Below are 20,733 nucleotides of genomic sequence, written 5' to 3'. Positions count from 1 at the left end.
GTAAACAAGTTGGAAGACAAAAAATATAAGATCATATAAATTGATGCAGAAAAAGCATTCAATAAAATAGAACACACATTTTTTGTAAAAATTCTCAGCAAAGTGGAAATAGAGAGATCATACCTCAACATAATAAAGGCCATATATGACAAACCTAGAGCCAACATCAGACTCAATGGGCAAAAACTAAAACCATTTCCTCTAAGAACAGGAACAAGATAGGGATGTCTGCTTTCACTACCCTTATTCAACATAGTACTGAAAGTCCTGGCCACAATGATCAGACAAGAAGAAAAAATTAAAAAGCATCCAAAATGGAAAGGAGGAGTAAAACTGTCATTATGGCATTTTTATACACCAATAATGAACTTTCATAAAGAGAAAATTAAAAAAGCAATCCCATTTACCATTGAAACAAAAAATTAAGATACTTAGGAATAAACTAAACCAAGGAGGTAAAAGACCTGTACTTGGAAAACTACAGGATGTTGAAAAAAGGGATAGAGGAAGATATAAACAAGTGGCAGAATATATAGTATTCATGGATTGGTAGAATCAATATCATTAAAATGTCCATACTACCAAAAACAATCTATGTACTCAATGCAATCCTCATTAAAATACCAATGGTTTACTTTACAGATCTAGAACAAGCACTCCAAAATGTATATGGAACAACAACAAAAAGAAATAAATAAAAAGAAAAAAATAGCCACAGCAATATTGAGAAAGAAGAACAAAGTTGGAGGAATCACAATACCAAATATCAAATTATACTACAAAGCCACTCTACTCAGAACAGCCTGCCACTGGCACAAGAGCAAGGATATAGATCAATGGAACATAACAGAAAACCCAGAAATCAACCCAAGCCATTATACTCAATTAATATTTGAAAAAGGAGGCAAAAGCATATAATGGAGTCAAGACAGTCTCTTCAATAAATGGTGTTGGGTAAATTGGTCAGATACATGCATAAAATGAAACTAGACCACCAACTTACATCATATAGAAGAATAAATGCAAAATGGATAAAAGACATAAAAATCTTAGAAGAATCCATAAGCAGCAAAATCTTAGGCATTTGTTGTAGCAATATGGATACATTTCCTAAGGAAAGGGAAACTAAGAAGAAAATAAAGGGGACCACATAAAAGTAAAAAGCTTCTGCACAGCAAAAGAAATCATCAACAAAGTAAAAAGAGCCCACTGCATGGGAGAACATATTTGCCAATGATACATTTGATAAGGGATTAATTTCCAAAATGTATAAGGAACTCATATAACTTAACAAAAGGAAGATAAACAATCCAATTTAAAAATGGGCAAAGGACCTAAATAGACACTTCTCCAAAGTGGACATACAGAAGGGAAAAAACAAACAAACAAACAAACAAACAAAAACAAAACAAAACAAAAAACAGAAAAAATGGTCAAAGTCATTAATAGTCTGAGAGATGCAAGTTAAAATGACAATGAGGTATCACCTCACATCTGTTAGAATGGCTACCATCAACAAATCAACAAATGACAAGTGTTGGTGAAGAAGTGGAGAAAAGGGAGCCCTCGTGCACTGCTGGTGGGAATGCAGACTGGTGCAGCCACTTTTGAAAACAATATGGAGTTTCATAAAAAAATTAAAAAGAAACTCTCATTTGTTCCAGTGATCCCACTTCTAGGAGTATATCCTAAGAAATCAGAAACACCAATCAGAAAGAAGATATGCACTCTTATGGTCCTAGCAGTGAATTTATAATAGCTAAAAGTTGGAAACAACCTAAGTGCCCATCAGCAAATGAGTGGGTAAAAAAAGCCGTGGTCCATTTACACCATGGAAATTATTTGGCAGAAAAAAGAAGGAACTCTTACCACTTACAACAGTTTGAATAGACCTGGAGAGTATTATGCTAAGCAAAATAAGCCAGTCAGAGAAAGATAAGTCTTACATGATCTCACGCATGTGGAATAACAAAATAAACTAATTAACAAAATAGTTCCAGATACATAAAACCTGGAATATACTACCGAATTTCAGAGGAAAGGCAGGGATTGGGGGGGGGGGGGGGGCGGCGGCAAAATTAGCCAGGAACTTATTTACATACGAGAGGCCTGGTGCACAGATTCGTGTACTCGTGGGGTCACTTGGCCTGGTCTGCATCCTCTCGCAATCTAGGACCCTTCAAGAGATGTTGAAGGGGAGATCCAAGATGCTGGCTTAGGTAAACACATCTAAACTGCTGCTGCACACAACAATTTCAAAACTACAACTAAAAACAAAACGTCTATCACCCAGAACCATGGAAAAACTGGCTGAAAGGAAGCTCTACAACTTGATTGAAAGAGAAAGGAGCATTCAAGGCACAAGAGCTGAAAAACTGAGGTACAGGGGCCCGAGCACGATATGGGCTGGGATCTCGGTTGTGGCAGGCATTGCTTTCTTCAACCTGAAGACAGACAAACTCCCAATCTCTCTGAAATCCAGTTTCTGGGGAGAAGCTAGACTGTCTGCAATCGGGTCAGAAAATGAGGGTGGCTTGCTTACAGAGCTGTGTGCAAGAATAATTGTTTGCTGTGCTGGGGCGCGAAATGCAGGGACATGGTCAGAGAGGCAGAGAGGCTGACTGGCAGCCATTGCTGTTTGCCACACCCTAGCCTAGAGACCCCTGAGACTCTGCCCTGCACAATCTACAAACACACCCAAGCTCTAAGCAGCGGCTTTTGCATATGAATGGCCTTCTCTATTGCAGTTTAACCTAGCAAACTTTCAACCTGGTACAGATAGCTCCAAAGCTTCCAAGCTCCAAGCAGGGAGGAGAGGACTGTGGTTTTCACTGTAGCTCCTGCAGGGTGGCCTCAGACAGTAGCTGAACTGCACCCCATTGGAGATCCACAAACTAGTGTATCTAGTGTGAGATGAAAATAGAATTCAACTACTATCATAAGGGACACATTCAAGAAACAGACTAAGTGAGCACCAAAGCCCTACAGGAACAAATCCTCCCCATAAACGTGTCTCCAGCACAGCAATTCTTCCATTATAGACACTGTCCTCACTGCCAATTGGCCTGGAGGTCAATTCCTCCAAGTGACACCAACAACAATCAAGACTTAACTACAACAAGGGTGTACAGACAGTCCACAAAGGGGTGCACCAAGAGTGTCCACATCAGGTAACTGGGAGGCTGACCCATTGAACCATATAGGACACGCAGGCCAACAAAGCTACGCTACCAACTCAGGGAAGCAGCGAAAATGCCGAGAAAAGGAAGGAGATCTCAAACAAAAGAAATGGAGAACAAAAGACTGGATATAGAGTTCAAAACCATGGTTATAAGGTTTTTCAAGAAGTTCCTAGAAAAGGCTGATAAATTTAATGAGACCCTCGGGGATATAAAAAAGAAATTAAACCTACTAGAAATTAAACATACACTAACTGAAATAAAAAATATACAGAGACCCAACAGCAGACTAGAAGAATGCAAGAATCAAGTCAAAGATTTGGAATACAAAGAGGCAAAGGACACTCTTCCGGAGAAGCAAGAAGAGAAGAGAATTCATAAAGTTGAAGATAGTGTAAGAAGCCTCTGGGACAACTTCAAGAGTACCAACATCAGAATTATGGGGGGGCTAGAAGAAAAGAGAGAGCAAGACACTGAAAACCAATTTGAAGAAATAATGATAGAAAACTTCCCCCACCTGATGAAAGAAATAGACTTACAGGTCCAAGAAGTGCACAGAATCCCAAACAAAAGGAATTCAAAGAGGACCAACCAAGACACATCCTAATTAAAATGCCAAGAGCAAAAGACGAAGAGAGAATCTTACAAACAGCAAGAGAAAAACAGTTATCTACAAGGGAGCACCCATACGATTATCAGCTGATTTCTCAACATAAACTATGCAGGCCAGATGGGAGTGGCAAGAAATGTTCAAAGTGATGAATAGCAAGAACCTACAACCAAGATTACTCTACCCAGCAAAGTTATCATTCAGAATTAAAGGGCAGATAAAAAGCTTCACAGATCAGAAAAAGCTAAAGGAGTACATCGCCACCAAACCAGTATTATATGAAATGCTAAAAGGTGTTCTTTAAAAAGAGGAAAAGAAAAAAAAGTAAAGATAAAAATTATGAACAACAAATACATATCTATCAACAAGTGAATCTAAAAGTCAAGTGAATTAAAAATCTGAGGAACAGAATAAACTGGTTAATATAATAGAATCAGGGGTATAGAATGGGAGAGGATTGATAATTCTCAGGGGAAAAGGGGTGTCTGTGTGGGGGGTATGGGAAGAGACTGGACAAAAATCATATATCTATGGATGAAGACTGTGGGGCGGGGAGGAGGTAAGGGCAGAGGGTAGAGTCGGGAACAGGTGGAGGGGAGTTATGGGAAGAGGGAGGAAAAGGAGAAACTATTGTAATAATCTGAACAATAAAGATTTATTTTTAAAAGAGAGAGAGATGTTGAAGAGCCAGTTTCACCCCAATCCCCACAGGCCAGGCTGAGGGACCCCATCTGTACATGAATCTATGCACCAGGCCAGTTTCAGCCTGATCCCCATAGGCTATGGTTAAGGGACCCCACCAGTGAATGAATTGGAGCACTGGATCTCTAGTATGCATATAAAATCTTTGGTTAATCTCTCCCCGACTTCCTCTGAGATTCATCAATCTGTACCATGTTTCCATGCCTGTGCGTTGAGCATCTGCCCCCTGGTGGTTAGTGTGCATCATAGCTACCGGTCAAACAGTCAAGCGGTCACTTAGGCTTTTATATTGAGAGATATGTATAGCCCATGGACACAGACAATAATGTGGTGAAGGCTTGGGAGGGTTGGGTGCAGGATAGAGGGGTTAATGGGGGGGGGGGGGCGGGGAGAGACACCAAAGGGGACATCTGTAATACTTTCAACCATAAAGATAAATAATTAGAAAAAAGACTGACTGGCAACGGACACTTACTAGTAAATTTGTCATTTCTTAGTTTGAACTTTTCATTTAAATGGCCTCACCATTTTGCCAAGTTCTCCTTTAAACCTGAACAGTGAAACATGAATTAAGATTCTGGACTGTCAGTCATTTAAAAATTGTCCAAAGGGTCACAAGTTACGTAAGTCCTGAAATGGCTGATGGACATTTCAAACGAAGCAAATATCACACATTAACTACACTTCTGAAAAATCCCAAATTTTGCATCCCCTTTTTAAGGAAAACACACACACACACCAAAACACCTAATACTGGTAATTACCCCAGAGGAGTGGCAAGTAGCACCTGAAAGTGTTGTCTGAAGGAATAAACCTTAAAGTGTTTTTGTGTCGAGGATTTGGTTCTGGTTGACCTGGGATGTGCGGGACTGTGGCTGGGTAGGAATAGCTAATAGCAGCCAGACCCTCACCCACGAATGGTCAGGGACTCACTTTGGACATACAGTGAACATAAAGAAAGGAGGTAGGAATTTTGTGTCCCACGTTGTTTGAGTCAGGGTTGGAAACAGTTTTAGGGTAGGTCTTGATTTCCCTAAAATCCATCTCTCCCTACCCACACTCAGCCGTCAGTGATGCAATGTTCCATTAGCAGAAACATTGTCAATGTCGGGTTGTGAGGTTGAAGCTTCTCAGAGCAAAATTTAATATTCTATTTGCCTTCTCTCTGCACTCAGAGCCGCCCCTCTCTCCTCCTACCTACCTCCCCCCTTCTACTTTTTTTTTTTTTTTTTTTTTTTTTTTTTTTTTTTTTGCATTCTGTAGGCCTTTCATTCTCCCTGCTTTCCCAACCTCCTTCCCTCATTGCCTTGGTGCTTCTTACCCTGGAAGGACCAATTGGACCTAGCAGATTGTGGCTTCTCTTGCCCTTTGTTCAGGTGGGGGTAAGAGGTGGGAGGAGAGGCACCTACTGGTGCCTGGAAATGCAGCTGGAGGACCACACCCTCCTCCTGTCACTATAGAAACTGTGTCAGCCCTTTTTGTGACTCTGGTGCTGAAAGGACTTAAGGCTCTGGACCAGTCCTGAACCACCTTTTACATCAACCTGAAAAAGACATCTCTTTTTATCCTGCTACAATTTTCTTGTCCCAATTCTTTCAAGTTTGGAACAAGAACTGGAGGACTTCCCAAGGATAGATTATAGTTGACCAAAACAGAGCAGACTCGTTTTCCTCTTCAAAGTTTGTGGTTACCAGAATCCATAGAACAAGTTTTGAATAAAGTGTGTTCATTATATGAACACTTTTAGAGAACTTGCTTCTGCACTAGGTTTTAAAAACAAGAAAACTAAGGAAAGTTATAGTTAAACTAGAGGCCCAGTGCACAAAATTCATATATGGGTAGGGTCCATAGGCCTAACCAGCAATCAGGGCCAATCTGTGGAGCAACTGGCAAAGTGATAGGGAGGCACCTGCTGGCACCCTCCTTGGCTGGCCTGGGGCTGAGGGTAAGGGACATCTTCTGCATTCAATGTCTGCCCCCTGGTGGTCAGTGTGCATCATAGCGACCCTGTCCTGCTGTTTAGTTGATTTGCATATTAAGTTTTTATTATACAAGATGATGGCAGGGTGGCCAGAGGGAATACAGTCTGGTCCAAGGAGGAAACATTCATTCAAATAAATCTTTCAGAAAAGCTGAGTTGAATTTGAGTTTTCAAGACAAGTAGGAACTCATAATGTAAAGAAGGCAAATAAGAGACAACCTGAAGGCCCAGAGTTCTGAGGGCACAATAACATGGGTTTCAGGCAGCGGTCAGACTAATTCAAAATATCTTGTGAGTTTATCAGGCCAAGGTGTATGTGTGTGGATTTTAAGCAGAAGGTGTTCATGCTCAAGCTTTATTTTAGAAACCTCCCTCTGACAATAATGGTATGGAGGGTAGGCCAGAGTAGGTTAAGAATCAAAGGAAGGATGCCTGTAAAAGTAGTTAAGTGATGGTGTTTGGAACAAAAGACAAGTCAAAGGAGAGAACAGTTTTGAGCAATTGAGGAATTAAAGCTAGGCAATTGGGTGTGAAGGGTGACAATGCCTTAGACACCTGAGTTTGTGGTGATGCCATTTACTAATAAAATATAGGAGGGAAGATTGTGGGGGCAGATGTTATTGATGACTTAATATATCAAATTATCAACGGACAAGGCAACAGGTCTTATGCAAAGTGAGATCTAGACTAAAGATCCTGACACAGCAGTCACTGTCACGTAGGTGACCACTGGAGCTTGAAATCTCCTAAGCTTTTGGTTTTTCTTTTTAAAGGGCAGAAAAGAATACAATCATAGAATATGACACCATGAAGGGAAAAATGGGTGTGACAGAAAATTAGAAAGCTGCAAAATAATGAAGAGTAGGTAGGGAGGTGGGGTGAAATTATGAAAGAATAGTGTTACCCACACTCAGAGTATGATGAATAAGGTTCTAAAAGATTAGGTGAGAAAAAGGTGTACTGGATTTGGCAACATTAATGAGCTCATTAGTGCTTTGTGCAAGGCCAGTTTAACAAAGTTTACAGTAATTTTCAATAGAAACTATGAATTACAGAGAAAACAGGTTCATAGAGCTTGTGCCAGATGATTAAACAATTACATCAGTAACTAATACAGAGTGGGCTCTTAATGTTTACTGTTGAACTGCAATATATAGGGTATCTCAATACTGTATAACTGAAAAATATAGTTTAAAAATGGGGTAGGGTTGGTGAGGTGTTATATGACAATGTAAAAATATACACTGGATAATAAAAATAGATAATAGCAATAAGCAAATGCTTACTTTAATCATAATTCTAAATTACATATTTTTACATGGTTTCATAAGCCAAGAAGAACTGAGCTACATATTACACATTTTTATTTACAGAGATGTTAAGGTAACTGAAGGAGAAATGCATGACCTCCTCCCTAAGCAAGAGGGAATGTTTGTTGTGAAGCGGCCTAAAGGACAGTCCTCAGGGTACAGGTATCAATTCAATTATTTGCAAATTTAATAGAGGCCTTACGAATTTACTAGAGGCGCGGTGCACAAAATTTGTGCACAGAGGGGTTGTATCCTCAGCCAAGCCTCCACCCTCTCTGATCCAGAGATCCTCAGGCGATGTCTGACTGCTAGTTTAGGCACAATCCTGGGAATGGGCCTAAACCGGCAGTTAGACATCCCTCTCACAATCTGGGACTGCTGGCTCCTAACTGCTCACCTGCCTGCCTGCCTGATCACCCCTAACTACCTCTGCTTGCCGGCCTGATCGCCCCTAACTATCCACCTGCTGGCCTGGTCACCCCCAATTGTCCCCCTCTACCAGCTTGGTTTCCCCAACTGCCCCCTCCGCTGGCCTGGTCACCTCCAACTGCCCCCCTCTCCTAACAGCCTGGTAACCCCCAACTGCCCCTCCCCTGCTGGCATGGTCGCCCTCAACTGCCCCCCCCCCTTTCCCTTGCCAGCCTGGTTGCCCTCAACTGCCACCCCTGCTGGCCTGCTGTTCAGTTGTTTGGTCATTCTTCACTAACCCCCTTGCCAGCCTGGTCACCCCATGCAGTCTGCTGTTCGGTCATTACTGTTACTGTGATGGCATCCCAGACAATTTACATATTCCTCTATTATTAGTATATATTAGGTCATCTGGATACCAGATAGGCTGAGCCCCTAAATGGCGCCAGCCCCTAGGAACAAGGAATGGGAGATTTTTAAAAGACTCTAGGCGGGCTTTTTCTGGGTGGAGAATTCTCTGGGTGAGTCCAGATACTAGGAAGGTCTGTGGGAAAGAGATAATAATCTTAGCAAGTGGAATGTGGCCTAAGCAAGAGGGAATGTTTGTTGTGAAGTGGCCTAAAGGACAGTCCTCAGGGAAGGAGGTATCAATTCAATTATTTGATCAGACCTAACGAGAAACATTGATGTGAAGGAAACACATTGATTAGTTGTGTCATGCACACACCCTAACCCAAGGCTTGGCCAGGGAGAAGCCTGCAGCCAAGGTACCTGCTCTTGACAGGAATCAAAACTGGGGGCCTTTGGGTCAGCAGGCTGATAGTCTATCCACTGAGCCAAATCAGCTAGAGCCACATTAGACATTTTTAAAATGGTGCTGAGACCGGTTTGGCTCAGTGGATAGAGCGTTGGCCTGTGGACTGAAAGGTCCCAGGTTCAATTCCGGTCAAGGGCATGTACCTTGGTTGCGGGCACATCCCCAGTGGGGGGTGTGAGGGAGGCAGCTGATCGATGATTCTCTCTCATGGATGTTTCTAGCTCTCTAACCCTCTCTCTTCCTCTCTGTAAAATATCAATAAAATACATTTTAAAAAAATAAAAAAAATAAAATGGTTATTGTAATTTGGAGAATTTTTATTAAAAGTGACCAGGAGTTAGATGAAATTTTCACAACATAAAATATTTATTACTATTTTATTCACAAATTCAGATCTAAGTTTCCTAAAAAACTAAATTAACTAATATAATAGGAATAATTAGGTACTTAACAGCCACCCTCAAAAGTACTGACTTAACATAAAGTGATTACTTTTAAACAGTCCTCTTTTATATTTATAACAAAAGGCTAATGTTTTTGCCTAAGCACTCATTTTATCATGAAACTAGAGGCCCAGTGCATGAAAATTCATGCACTGGATGGGGGTGGTGGTGTCCTTAAGCCCAGCCTGCCCCTCTCACAGTCTGGGAGCTCTCAGAAGCAGAAGGTGACCCAGCGATCAGGGGAAGGCAATGCCCCCATCACACCGCTGCTGCTGCTGCCACTGCAACACATGCCTTGGCTGACCCTGGTTACCTGCACCTTGGGCTGGCCCTGGGTGGCTTGACAGCTGCCATCAGAAGTTTGCCTGTGCCTCGGGCTGGCCCTGGGCTGCTGGGGGACTGAGGAGACTCTGGAGGCAGGGGCGCGGAGTGGCTGAGCTGCATGCCTGCCGCCCAGGCGGGGCTGTGGGGACTAGGTACTGCCATCTTGTGGCTGTGGGTGCCACCATCTTTGTGAGGGTGTGACGGTCAATTAGCATATTACCTCTTTATTAGCTAGGATGCAGACAGAGAAGAGACAGATAGATGCAATGGAATCAAGAAAAAGATCATACCAGACTTTTTCATATTTATTACAGGTTTTGACAATGAGTACTTCACAAAATGTCATAAAATTCTATCTGCTATATAATAACCATCTATCGCTAAGTAGAAAACATGTCACATTATAGCAACTGTTTTAATATGGAAATTCATTATGAATTCTTCCTATAAAAATATTTGACTAAAATAATAAGCATCTTGGCAATAAAACTGACAATGCAGCCTAAGTAACATATTTCAGATATATGTCCTGAAAAAAATTGGAATGTTTTCTTTTGCCAGATAAACTCTGAACAAAAATGCCATAAACTAGTCAAAGCTAGAAAGAACCCTCATGTTACTAGAAAATAAAGTAGCAAATAATGTGGACTTCCTCCATGTCAAATAGATAAACACTAATGACAGTGATGTATTATAAAGATGTAGAATATTCTCATCAGAAGGAAATGATATTACAAGATAATTCTTATAAACTAATGTCTTATCAAAGTGTTGAGTAGCTTTTCAGAGAACATAATCACAAAATAGGTAGAGATAATTTATGACGTTAAAGGATTCCTTTATATTACAATATAAACACACTTGTCAAACTGTGATTCTCTTAAAGAAACATTTCCTTACAAACACACTCAACTATTAGCAATGTTTGGATGCAAAGGTTTAACACGTGCTAATCTAGACAAGCCAAGGCGGAGACTCTGATTTGGAGATTTAACAAATTCCCCTGCCAGTGGGCTGCTGCTGGTGCTGCTCCTTCCGGATACCGCTGAAAGAAAACACATCACCTGATGCTGATGATGTTAGAAATCTCTTAAAAAAAAACACTTATAAAACAAAAGCAAAAAATATAGTTAAGCACTATTCTGCTATACAGGTTCTATCAAGTTATAAACAAGTTCAAAATAACAGAAGTTCTAAAGACCAGAAAAAAATATAGTATTGTCCATTTTCAAACATCCCCAGAAGGCAAGGTCATGATTCCAAAACTTTAAGAGTAAAAGCTGAAATACATAAGTTAAAAGTAAATAACATTGGTTGTAGATGCACAAAAAGATGAATGTAATAATTTCTAAAACAGAATAAAATTTTAATGCATTTTTAAAAATCCTGTACTTTTTACAAATACTCTTTTGAAAGAATCTATTTTTTCAATTACTAAATCACTTTAAACATGACAAATACTATTTTAATTTATTTATACAGGCTTCATTTATGCTACCATTCTAATGTAGCAATTATTTCCAGCAAGTATTAAATTTCAAATTTTAACCACTTAAATGTCCATAATTGATCATGATTGTAGTCAAAGTGCAACTGTGTGTACTTTTCTTCAGGTAAAGATTTATGAATATTTCCATGTTTCTAACCACCTGATTTATCATTCTTAATTGCATGTATGTGTCATATATAAAATTCTTTTAACAAACTTTTGAAGTGTTTACCATTTTCATATAAAGTTATAAAAATCTGGCCACTTATTACTTTTTCTACTTTTGAATTCTTTTTAAGGAGTTAATTCCTAAGACTAGTTCCTAGGCCAAAGGACAGGTTTATTTTTATGAATCCTGTCAAGCTGTTATATCAATAAAGGATTTATAGTAAACTAGAGGCCTGGTGTATAACATTCGTGCACTGGTGGTGGGGCCCTCAGCCCTGCCTGTGCTCTCTCAGTCTGAGACACCTTGGGGGATGTCCACCTGCTGGCTTAGGCCAGCTCCTTAACCCTGCCTCGGAGGTGGGAAAGACTCCTGCCACTGTTGCTGCACTCAGCCAGAGGCAGCTCTCCCCCTGTGGGAGCACACTGACCATCAGGGGGCAGCTCCTGTGTTGAGCATCTGCCCCCTGGGGGTCAGTGCATATAATAGTGACCAGTTGTTCCGCCGTTTGGTCCGTTTTCATATTAGGGTTTTATTATATAGAATAATTATACCTGCTACCCTAAAACCCAGAGTGCCCTAAATTATATTGCTTTATTACTTTCTAGTTTGAGGTATAGAATAGTATTTTATTACTTTCATTTATATATCCTTAATTACCAGTGAGATTGAAATTCTTTTCATATTTATTTCTAGTTGTATTTCTTGGAACTATTAATATGTTCCTGTCTTTGGTTCATTTTCCCATTGGGATCTTGATGATCTTCTCATATTTGAATAAAACAGTAACTAATGGGCAACCTGAGATCAAATCTAGCACTCAGATATATTGATCCACATGGTGTAAAAAAATAATTTTGAAAACTAGATTTCACATTAAAATCTAGATCTCTGATTTCTCTTGAAAAAAATCAGGTCTGGAAATAATCCTGCATGTAAACAATTAGGTGGAGTTGAGCAACAGCTGCTTCCTACCAAAGGGGTATAAACTCCCAAGTCCAACAATCCTTCCTCACCCAAGTTTATGACTCAGGTCCAATTTTCTCACATTCCTTGTCCTCCCTTTCACACAATGAATCTATGAGCACTTTGTGCTTTATATTAACTCTTTATCCATGCATGCCATTTCATTCCATTATTTACTTTCTATCTTTATTATGCTACCTTTAAATTTCTTGTCATTATATCATTTTTTTAAAAAATTCCTTTTGTTGGGGAATCACTGATTATTCTCAGGAGAAATACATTGAGGATCATCCTTCTAATGACACTGCATCATTAATTCTTCCTCCTTTCCTTCTCCAAAAAAATTTTAAGTCCTCATTAAAATCTTAGATGTTTTACATGCTGTGGGGAGAATCCAAGATGGCTGCACAGGTAAACACCTAGCCACAGCCGCACACAACAATTTCAATAAAATACAACTAAAATATAAAATGGACATTACCCGGAACTACAGGAAAGTCGACTGGCTGGAAATTCTACAACAAGAAGCAAGGAGAAAACCAGAAGGAAGAGTGGAGGAGCTGTAAAAGCCTAAGGCAATGGAGACACACGGAGTGCGAGGAGAGGAAGGAGCCAGAGAGGAGGGGCGGCTGAGTGCCTGGCTGGCGTTCCCTAGCGGGAAGGAGATAAAAGCTCCGACTGTGTTGGGCCCCAGTTCCGACTGCTCTGAACCCCAGTTCTAGGCCAGACCCCGGGGACCCAGGCTCAAACAGAGGGAGTTGGGCTGTAAGGCGGAACCCCAGGGGAGCGGCGAAAGGAGGTCCCAGAGGCGCGCACATTGCGCGCAGAGAAGGGACAGTTGGCTGTGCCGCAGGATTGCCCTGGCGGGAAGGAGACAGGGGCTCAGACTGCTCTGAACGCCACCGCCAACTCCACTTCCAACTGAACTGAACCCCAATACCGGGCTCATTGGGAGAGAGCCTAGACTGTTTGGTAGCAGGCAAAAATCGAGGGCACCTTTCTCTCAGAGGAGCTTGCAACAAGTACTGAAGGACCCTGAGACTCAGGAGCTGCATAGGGCGGGGCTGAGGGAAGTCAAAGATGTAGCCTCCACCCTGAAACCCCCCGCCCCATCAGGGAAGCTGCGAAAATGCTGAGACAACGAAATAAATCACAAACGAAAGAAATGGAGGACAAAAAGCGACTGGATATAGAGTTCAAATCTACGCTTTTAAGGTTTTTCAAGAATTTCCTAGAAAAGATCGATAAGACCTATGAGGATATGAAAAGAGATCAACTAGAATTAATAAGGAATCAACAAGAAATGATAAGGGATCAACAAGAAATAAAGAATACATTGTCTGAAATAAAAAATATTCTACAGAGTCCTAAAAACAGAATGGAAGATCGCAAGAATCAAGTCAAAGATTTGGAACATAAAGAGCCAGAAGACACTCCTCCGCAGAAGCTAGAAGGCAAGAGGATCCAGAAAACTGAAGATAATGTAAGAAACCTTTGGGACAACTTCAAGAGAACCAACATCAGAATTATGGGCGTCCCAGAAGAAGAGAGAGAGAAAGGTATCGAAAACAAACTGAAAGAAATAGTGTCAGAAAACTTACCCCACTTGGTGAAAGAATTAGACTTACAAGTCCAGGAAGTGCATAGAACTCCAAACAAAAGGAATCCAAAGAGGACCACACCAAGACAAATCATAATTAAAATTCCAAGAGCAAAAGACAAAGAGAGAATATTAAAAGCAGCAAGAGCAAAGAAGGTAGTTACCTATAAAGGAGCACCTATACGATTGTCAGCTGACTTCTCAACAGAAACCATGCAGGCCAGATGGGAATGGCAAGAAATATTTAAGGTGATGAATAATAAGAACCTACAGCCAAAGATAATCTATCCAGCAAAGCTATCACTCAGAATTGAAGGTCAGATAAAGAGCTTCACTAATAAAAAAAAAGCTAAAGGAGTTTATCACCACCAAACCAGAATTATATGAATTGCTGAAGGGGGTTCTTTCAGAAGAGAAAGTAAATAAAGATAAAAATTATGAACAACAAATATGTAACTATCAACAAGTGAATCTAAAAACCAAGGAAATTTAAAAAAAAATCTGATGAACAATATTAACTGTTGAATATAATAGAATCTGAGGTATGGAAGGGGAGTGAACTGACGATTCTTGGGGAAAAGGGTAGAAGGGGATGTGGGAAGAGACTGAACATAAACTGTGCACCTATGGATGAGGACAATGGGGGGTAGGGAAAGGGCAGAGGGTGGGGTGGAGGAGAGCAATGGGGGGGTGAGGGAAATGAACATTTGTAATAATATGAACAATAAAAATTTATTTTAAAATAATAATAAAATAAAACATGCTGTGAAAAAAAAATCTTAGATGTTTTAACTGGAAAAGATATTAAAGATTATATAGTGCCTAATATTTCAGATGATAGAATGAAGACTCAGAAATTAAATAATCATGTCTCAGGACTAAATCTATCTATTAATACCTAGTTATGACTAGAGGAGTGACCACTGTGGGACAACCAAGAATATCACTGAAAAGAAGTAAAATAAACCTGAGTAAACTTGGAATAACTCAGAGGACAGGGGACAAATGAGGAAAGATTTATTAGAAAGAGAAAATTGCATAAAGAGAAGCTGTGACAGAAGAATACAAACACCATGTTTAAGGGCCAAAAATTTTCACTGGAATAGAGTCAATTGGATGGACAAAGGCAAGTGGAGACAGAACTATTAGGAAGGCACTAATAGTTAGGATATAAAATGAACAAGACTGAGTTAGGGTTTTAGTAATGTCAAAAGAGCGAAGGTCAAAGAAATTTTGAAGTATCAGTGAGACTTGGCTATGGAACAAAGAAAACAAACAAAAATAAGGTCAAGTTTGGTTTGTACGAGACGGAGGTTGAGTTTGCTAGGGCATTTGCTAAATGCTGGAATTCCCACATATGAGCCCTAATGCTTCTTCAGTCGGACTGTGGAGGTCAGCAAGTCTTGAGCAAACAGATTTGTTGCTAAAAACATGTATAGGAATCTTAACTGTTAATACTCTTTGACACCATAATTCTTTTACTAGGAATTTATCCTAAGAAAATAATCAAGATGTGCCCACAGACATATAAAATAAGGATGTTTGTGCTTATTGCAACCTTATTTATAACGTTAAAAACTAATAAATAATCTCAATGCTCAATATGAGGAAATGATAAAATGATGAATAAATGCAAAACCTCGGTTTTGAAGAAAATGTAATACCTATATATACCGTTTACAATGAGGAAAACAATCTACCAGTGGTAATTTTCCAAGCCCCTGCCCTTGATTGATAAATATACCATACCTGGTGGGACCCACTTAGGTCTCTTGCTTTCAGTTGAAGGACTGTGTATTTGTAATGGTTTCCTAGTTGCCTCTGAAGAAAGAGAAACCTTTTTTGATGAGGGCTGAGATCCTGATTTAACAGCAGCTGGAGCAGAGTCTACTGAAGTCATGTATTAGAAAAACACACATAAAATAGATTTTAAATCCAGCATGTATATGTAAAAATTATAGTTATATAAATTTAAAAAGCAGTATTGTTTTGAAAAAGTTATTAATCAATAAATATTTATTGAAAGCCTAAGAATAACCATTTTTTATGAGCATTTATATGATAGGCAGTGTAGTAAGCACATCATAAACATTATATTTAACTCTTACAGCAACTCTGATACAGATATTACTATCCCCAATGTCAGCAGCTAGGGAACAGAGATTGAGCAAACTGCCTATGGCTTGATCACCAGTAAACAAAACAAAAGGATTAGGAAGCAGGTCTGACTCCAAAGTTCATATTTCTAAACATTGCATGTAGTGTCTCATCGGTATGTTTCACTGAGTCAATATATTAGGATCTAGGTGGGTCTCAAACAGTGAAACTCATCAGTTGTGCTCCCAAGGAATTTCTATGGTCTAGTCACTGGACTCTAGAGGAAAGGGCAGCAAAATAAAGAGATGTGTATGCTGCAGTGTGATAAAGAGATATGACAGACTAAAGTAGGGTGGAACCTACACTCTGTGTATAAATCTGCATAGGTTTAAAAGTCACAGGGAGGTAGGTGAGGTTAATTTGAACCAAATCAAGGCTGAAAGGTAAAGATGAGTTAGAGAAAGTTTTCCAGACAGAGGGAGTAAGAGCAAAGCTGGAGGATGCAGCAAGTTCCAGGGCAGCTACTGGTTCAGTATGCTTGAGCCAGATGGAAAAGGTTGGAAAGTTGAGAGAAATAGACAGGGTACAGATCACTGATTGAGAGCTTAGCATACCAGTGAAGGAGTCTTGCATTAATTTTTCTCAGGAGTACTTGCACTATGAAACATCTTTCTGATGGTAGTGTATGGCAAGTAGACTGCTGAGAAGGCTCTTATGGTAATCCGAACTAAGGGCCTGAACTAAGAGGGAGAATGGAGGGGGAAAACAGCAGATCAGATATCTTTTAGTAATCAAGTGGGGGAGGTGGTGATGGAGATGAAGTAATGATGACTTGCAAGTTCCTGTCATGAGCACACTGCTTGATGGTGCCATTAACCCCGAGAATAAACACAGGAAAGAATCAGTTTAGATTTTTTTTTTTTGAAGTGGGGGGACATGAAAGAAGGTGGAATATAAATTGACTTTCAGATAATGCTTGCTTTGAGATACCTAGAGGGGCATCTAAAAGCATATAAATATGAAAATTCTTGCTCTATATCATTTGATATTAACATCTACATTCCCTCAATCGGCATTGTTCAACAGAAGCTTTCCTACAATGATGGAAATGTTTTATGTTTTGTTCTATGCAAATAATTAAGTAGCCACTAGCCACATATTATTGAGCACATGAAATGTGGCTAGCAAAATTAAAGAACTGACTTTTGGAGGAGAAATTAAGATGGTAGCATAGGTAAACACCTAAACTGCAGCCTTGCACAATTTTAAAAATACAACTAAAAGACAAAACGGACATCAGAACCACAGGAAAGCTGACTGACTGGAAATTCTACAACTAGAAGGAAAGAGAAAACCACAAGGAAAATCAGAGGAGCTGTAAAAGCTTGTACTGTACTCTAGCGGGAAGGAGATAAAAGCTCTGGACTGCTCTGAACCCCAGTTTCGATTGCACTGAATCCCAGTTCCAGACGAGACCCTGGGTACCTAGGCTCATACGGGGGGAATCTGGGCTGTAAGGTGGAAACTCAGGGGAGCGGCAAAAGGCAGAGCTCCGGAGGTGAGAACATGAATGCAAGCAGAGGACGGACTGTTGACTGTGCTGCTGGATTGCCCTAAAAGCTCCAGACTGTGCTGAACCCCAGTTCTGGGTGGGAATCTGGGAATCCAGATTCATTGGAGGAGAGCTAGGGGTGTCGAACTCAATCAGAGAAGGGTCCAAAATCTAAAATCCAGCCTAAATCGCGGGCCGAATGGTTTACTGAACAGTCATAAACTGACAATGTCATAAACTGACAGCAGAGTGCAGTGATGACAGCGCGGTGCGGGCCACATTGCAAGGCCTGGCGGGCTGGATTTGGCCCGCGGGCCTTGTGTTTGACACATGTGGACTAGACTGTCTGGCAGTCTGGTGAAACTCGAGGGTGCCTTTCTCCCAGAGGTGCTTGCAGCGAGTACTGAGGGACACTGAGGGACACTGAGACCCAGGAACCTCACAGGGTGGGGCTGACAGGAAGCCAAGGCTATAGGCTCTACCCTGAAACTCTGCCCCATCCAGGCTGAGCACAGAGGCTTTTGCAATTTTTCAAGTCTAGTTGAATAAGGCTGTCTCCCAGCATAGACACAGCTGATCCTCACAGCCAATTGGCCTGAAGGTCATCTTCTCCCACTGATACCAACAATAATCAAGACTTAACTACAACAAGACTGTACACACAGTCCATAAAGGGATGCACCAAGAGTGTCCATCTCAAGTAACTGGAAGGTTGACCCATTGGACCATATAGGTCACCTTAGCACACAAAGATACCCTACCAATTCAGGGAAATAGAAAAAATGCGGAGACAAAGAAAAAGATCACAAACGAAAGAAATGGAGGAAAACTAACGACTGAAGATAGAATTCAAAACCACGGTTATAAGGTTTTTCAAGAATTTCCTAGAGAAAATAGCATTATATATAAATTTGTTTAAAAATAAGATTTTTTTCTCCATCATGTCATGTAGAAAAGCAATAAGCTAACTATAGTAAAATTTGTTGTAATAAAATTTGTGTTTAATTCCCAGAAGTTTCACCTGAATGTAAGTAAAAAACGATTTTATTCTTTAAAAAAAAAAAAAAAAAAAAAAAAAAGAATTTCCTAGAAAAGGCCGATAAATTTAGCGAGACCCTTGAGGGTATGGAAAAGGACCAACTAGAAATTAAACATGCAATGAAATAAAAAATATTATCCAGACATCCAACAGCAAACTACAGGAACGCAAGAATCAAGTCAAAGATTTGAAATACAAAGAAGCAAAAATCACTCAACTGGAAAAGCTAAAAGAAAAAAGAATCCAAAAATTTGAAGATAGCGTAAGAAGCCTCTGGGACAACTTCAAGAGTACCAACATCAGAATTATGGGGTACCAGAAGAAGAGAGAGCAAGATACTGAAAACGTATTTGAAGAAATAATGACTGAAAACTTCCCCCATCTGGTGAAAGAAATAGACTTACAAGTCCAGAAAGTGCATAGAACCCCAAACAAAAGGAATCCAAAGAGGACCACACCAACACACATCAAAATTAAAATGCCAAGAGTAAAAGACAGAGAGAGAATATTAAAAGCAGCAAGAGAAAAACAGCTAACTACCTACAAGGGAGCACCCATACGACTATCAGTGATTTCTCAACAGAAACTATGCAGATCAGACAGGAGTGGCAAGAAATATTCAAAGTGATGAACATCAAGAACCTACAACCAAGATGACTCTACCCAGCAAAGTTATCATTCAGAATTAAAGGGCAGATAAAGAACTTCACAGGTAAGAAAAAGCTAAAGGAGTTCATCACCACCAAACCAGTATTATATGAAATGCTGAAAGGTATTCTTTAAGAGGAAGAAAAGAAAAGAGTAAAGATAAAAATTATGAACAATAAATACATATCAACAAGTGAATCTAAAAAATCAAGTGAATTAAAAATCTGAGGAACAGAATAAACTGGTGAATATATTAGAATCAGGGGCAAAGAATTGGAGTGGATTGATAATTCTCAGGGGGAAAGAAGTAAGGGGGTTCAGGAAGAGACTGGACAAAAATCATACACCTATGGATGAGGACAGTGGTGGGGAGGTAAGGGCAGAGGGTGGAGTGGGAACTGGGTGGAGGGGAGCTATAGAGGGGAAAAAGGAGAAACAATTGTAATAATCTGAACAATAAAGATTTATTAAAATAAAAAAATAAAGAATTATCCAGATGGGCCCAGTGTTCTCACAAGGGTCCTTATAAGTGAAAGTGAGAAGCAGGGCAGTGAGAGTGGGAGCATTGTGATGTGAGATAATTCTTGCCATTGCTGGCTCTGAAAATGGAAATGGGCATCTAGTCAAAGAACACAGGCAGGCTCTACAAGCTGAAAAATCAGAAATGGATTTTCCCCTAGAGCCTCCACAAAGAACACAGCCCTGCTGATAGCTAGACTTTAGCCCAGTGAGAATCGTTTTTAACTTGTGATCTGCAGAATTGTAATAAAATACATTGTGGTATTTTAAGCCACTAAGATTGTGGTAATTTTTTACAGCACAAATTAAAAACTAATGACAGCTTTATCTCTAAAAGCCCCTACATTTAAAATGTAATTTCTGGAAACCAGATCAATCTGTCAAAAGAAAATAATTAAAACCTCATTAATTTAATATACAGTAGAGAGAGAAATCTGACTCAATCAGTATTTAATTCTATTTATTAGCAAGTATTCAATACCATGCTATTTAAGGCAAGAGCAACTCCTATCATTAATAAATGGAGTCTGAATAATGGAAACTTTAGTTACAAAAAAGCATTTATATTAAGCAAATAAGACATAAAAATATATATCAAGTGAAACAAATCAGTTTAATGTAAGTTATATTATAATAATCTACCATATGAGTTAAAAATATCCTAACTTCAGCTGAAACCAGTTTGGCTCAGTGGTAGAGCATCGGTCTGCGGACTGAAAGGTCCCAGGTTCGATTCTGGTCAAGGCCATGTACATTGGTTGCAGGCACAACCCCAGTAGGGGGTGTGCAAGAGGCAGCTGGTTAATGTTTCTCTCTCATCGACATTTCTAGCTCTCTATCTCTCTCCCTTCCTCTCTAAAAAAATCAAAATATATTAAAAAAA

The 20,733-nt window shown here is 39.8% G+C and overlaps 2 protein-coding genes across 11 annotated transcripts in view; both read right to left on the bottom strand.

Annotated features, from left to right (window-relative positions):
* DYRK4 (dual specificity tyrosine phosphorylation regulated kinase 4) overlaps window positions 1–10,028 on the bottom strand; it is a 66,646-nt gene extending 56,618 nt beyond the window's left edge. Inside the window, exon 1 of one of the 2 annotated variants that reach the window (XM_084880337.1) lies at window positions 9,764–10,028. The gene's annotated coding sequence lies outside the window, so the exon portion shown is untranslated. Of the gene's footprint in view, window positions 1–4,966; window positions 8,281–9,763 lie in introns of those variants that run through there. The other variant, XM_084880334.1, reaches the window with a different exon arrangement.
* A 28-nt stretch (window positions 10,029–10,056) lies between these two features.
* Window positions 10,057–20,733, bottom strand: part of RAD51AP1 (RAD51 associated protein 1) — a 32,913-nt gene continuing 22,236 nt past the window's right edge. For 4 of the 9 annotated variants that reach the window (XM_084880355.1, XM_084880352.1, XM_084880353.1 and 1 more), the window contains 2 exons: window positions 15,745–15,885; window positions 10,068–10,819 (listed from right to left, as the gene is read on the bottom strand). In XM_084880355.1, the coding sequence (XP_084736481.1) occupies window positions 10,683–10,819; window positions 15,745–15,885 (278 nt within the window). In that variant the 3' untranslated portion in view covers window positions 10,068–10,682. Of the gene's footprint in view, window positions 10,839–10,868; window positions 11,055–15,744; window positions 15,886–20,733 lie in introns of those variants that run through there. The other 5 variants (XM_084880354.1, XM_084880358.1, XM_084880357.1 and 2 more) reach the window with 5 other exon arrangements.

This window comes from Pipistrellus hanaki (genome assembly GCF_964339955.1).
Source record: "Pipistrellus hanaki genome assembly, chromosome: 3".
Classification (NCBI taxonomy): Eukaryota; Metazoa; Chordata; class Mammalia; order Chiroptera; family Vespertilionidae; genus Pipistrellus; species Pipistrellus hanaki.
The sequence above is the reverse complement of the archived record's forward strand: the minus strand, read 5'-3'. Positions and strand labels throughout refer to the sequence as shown.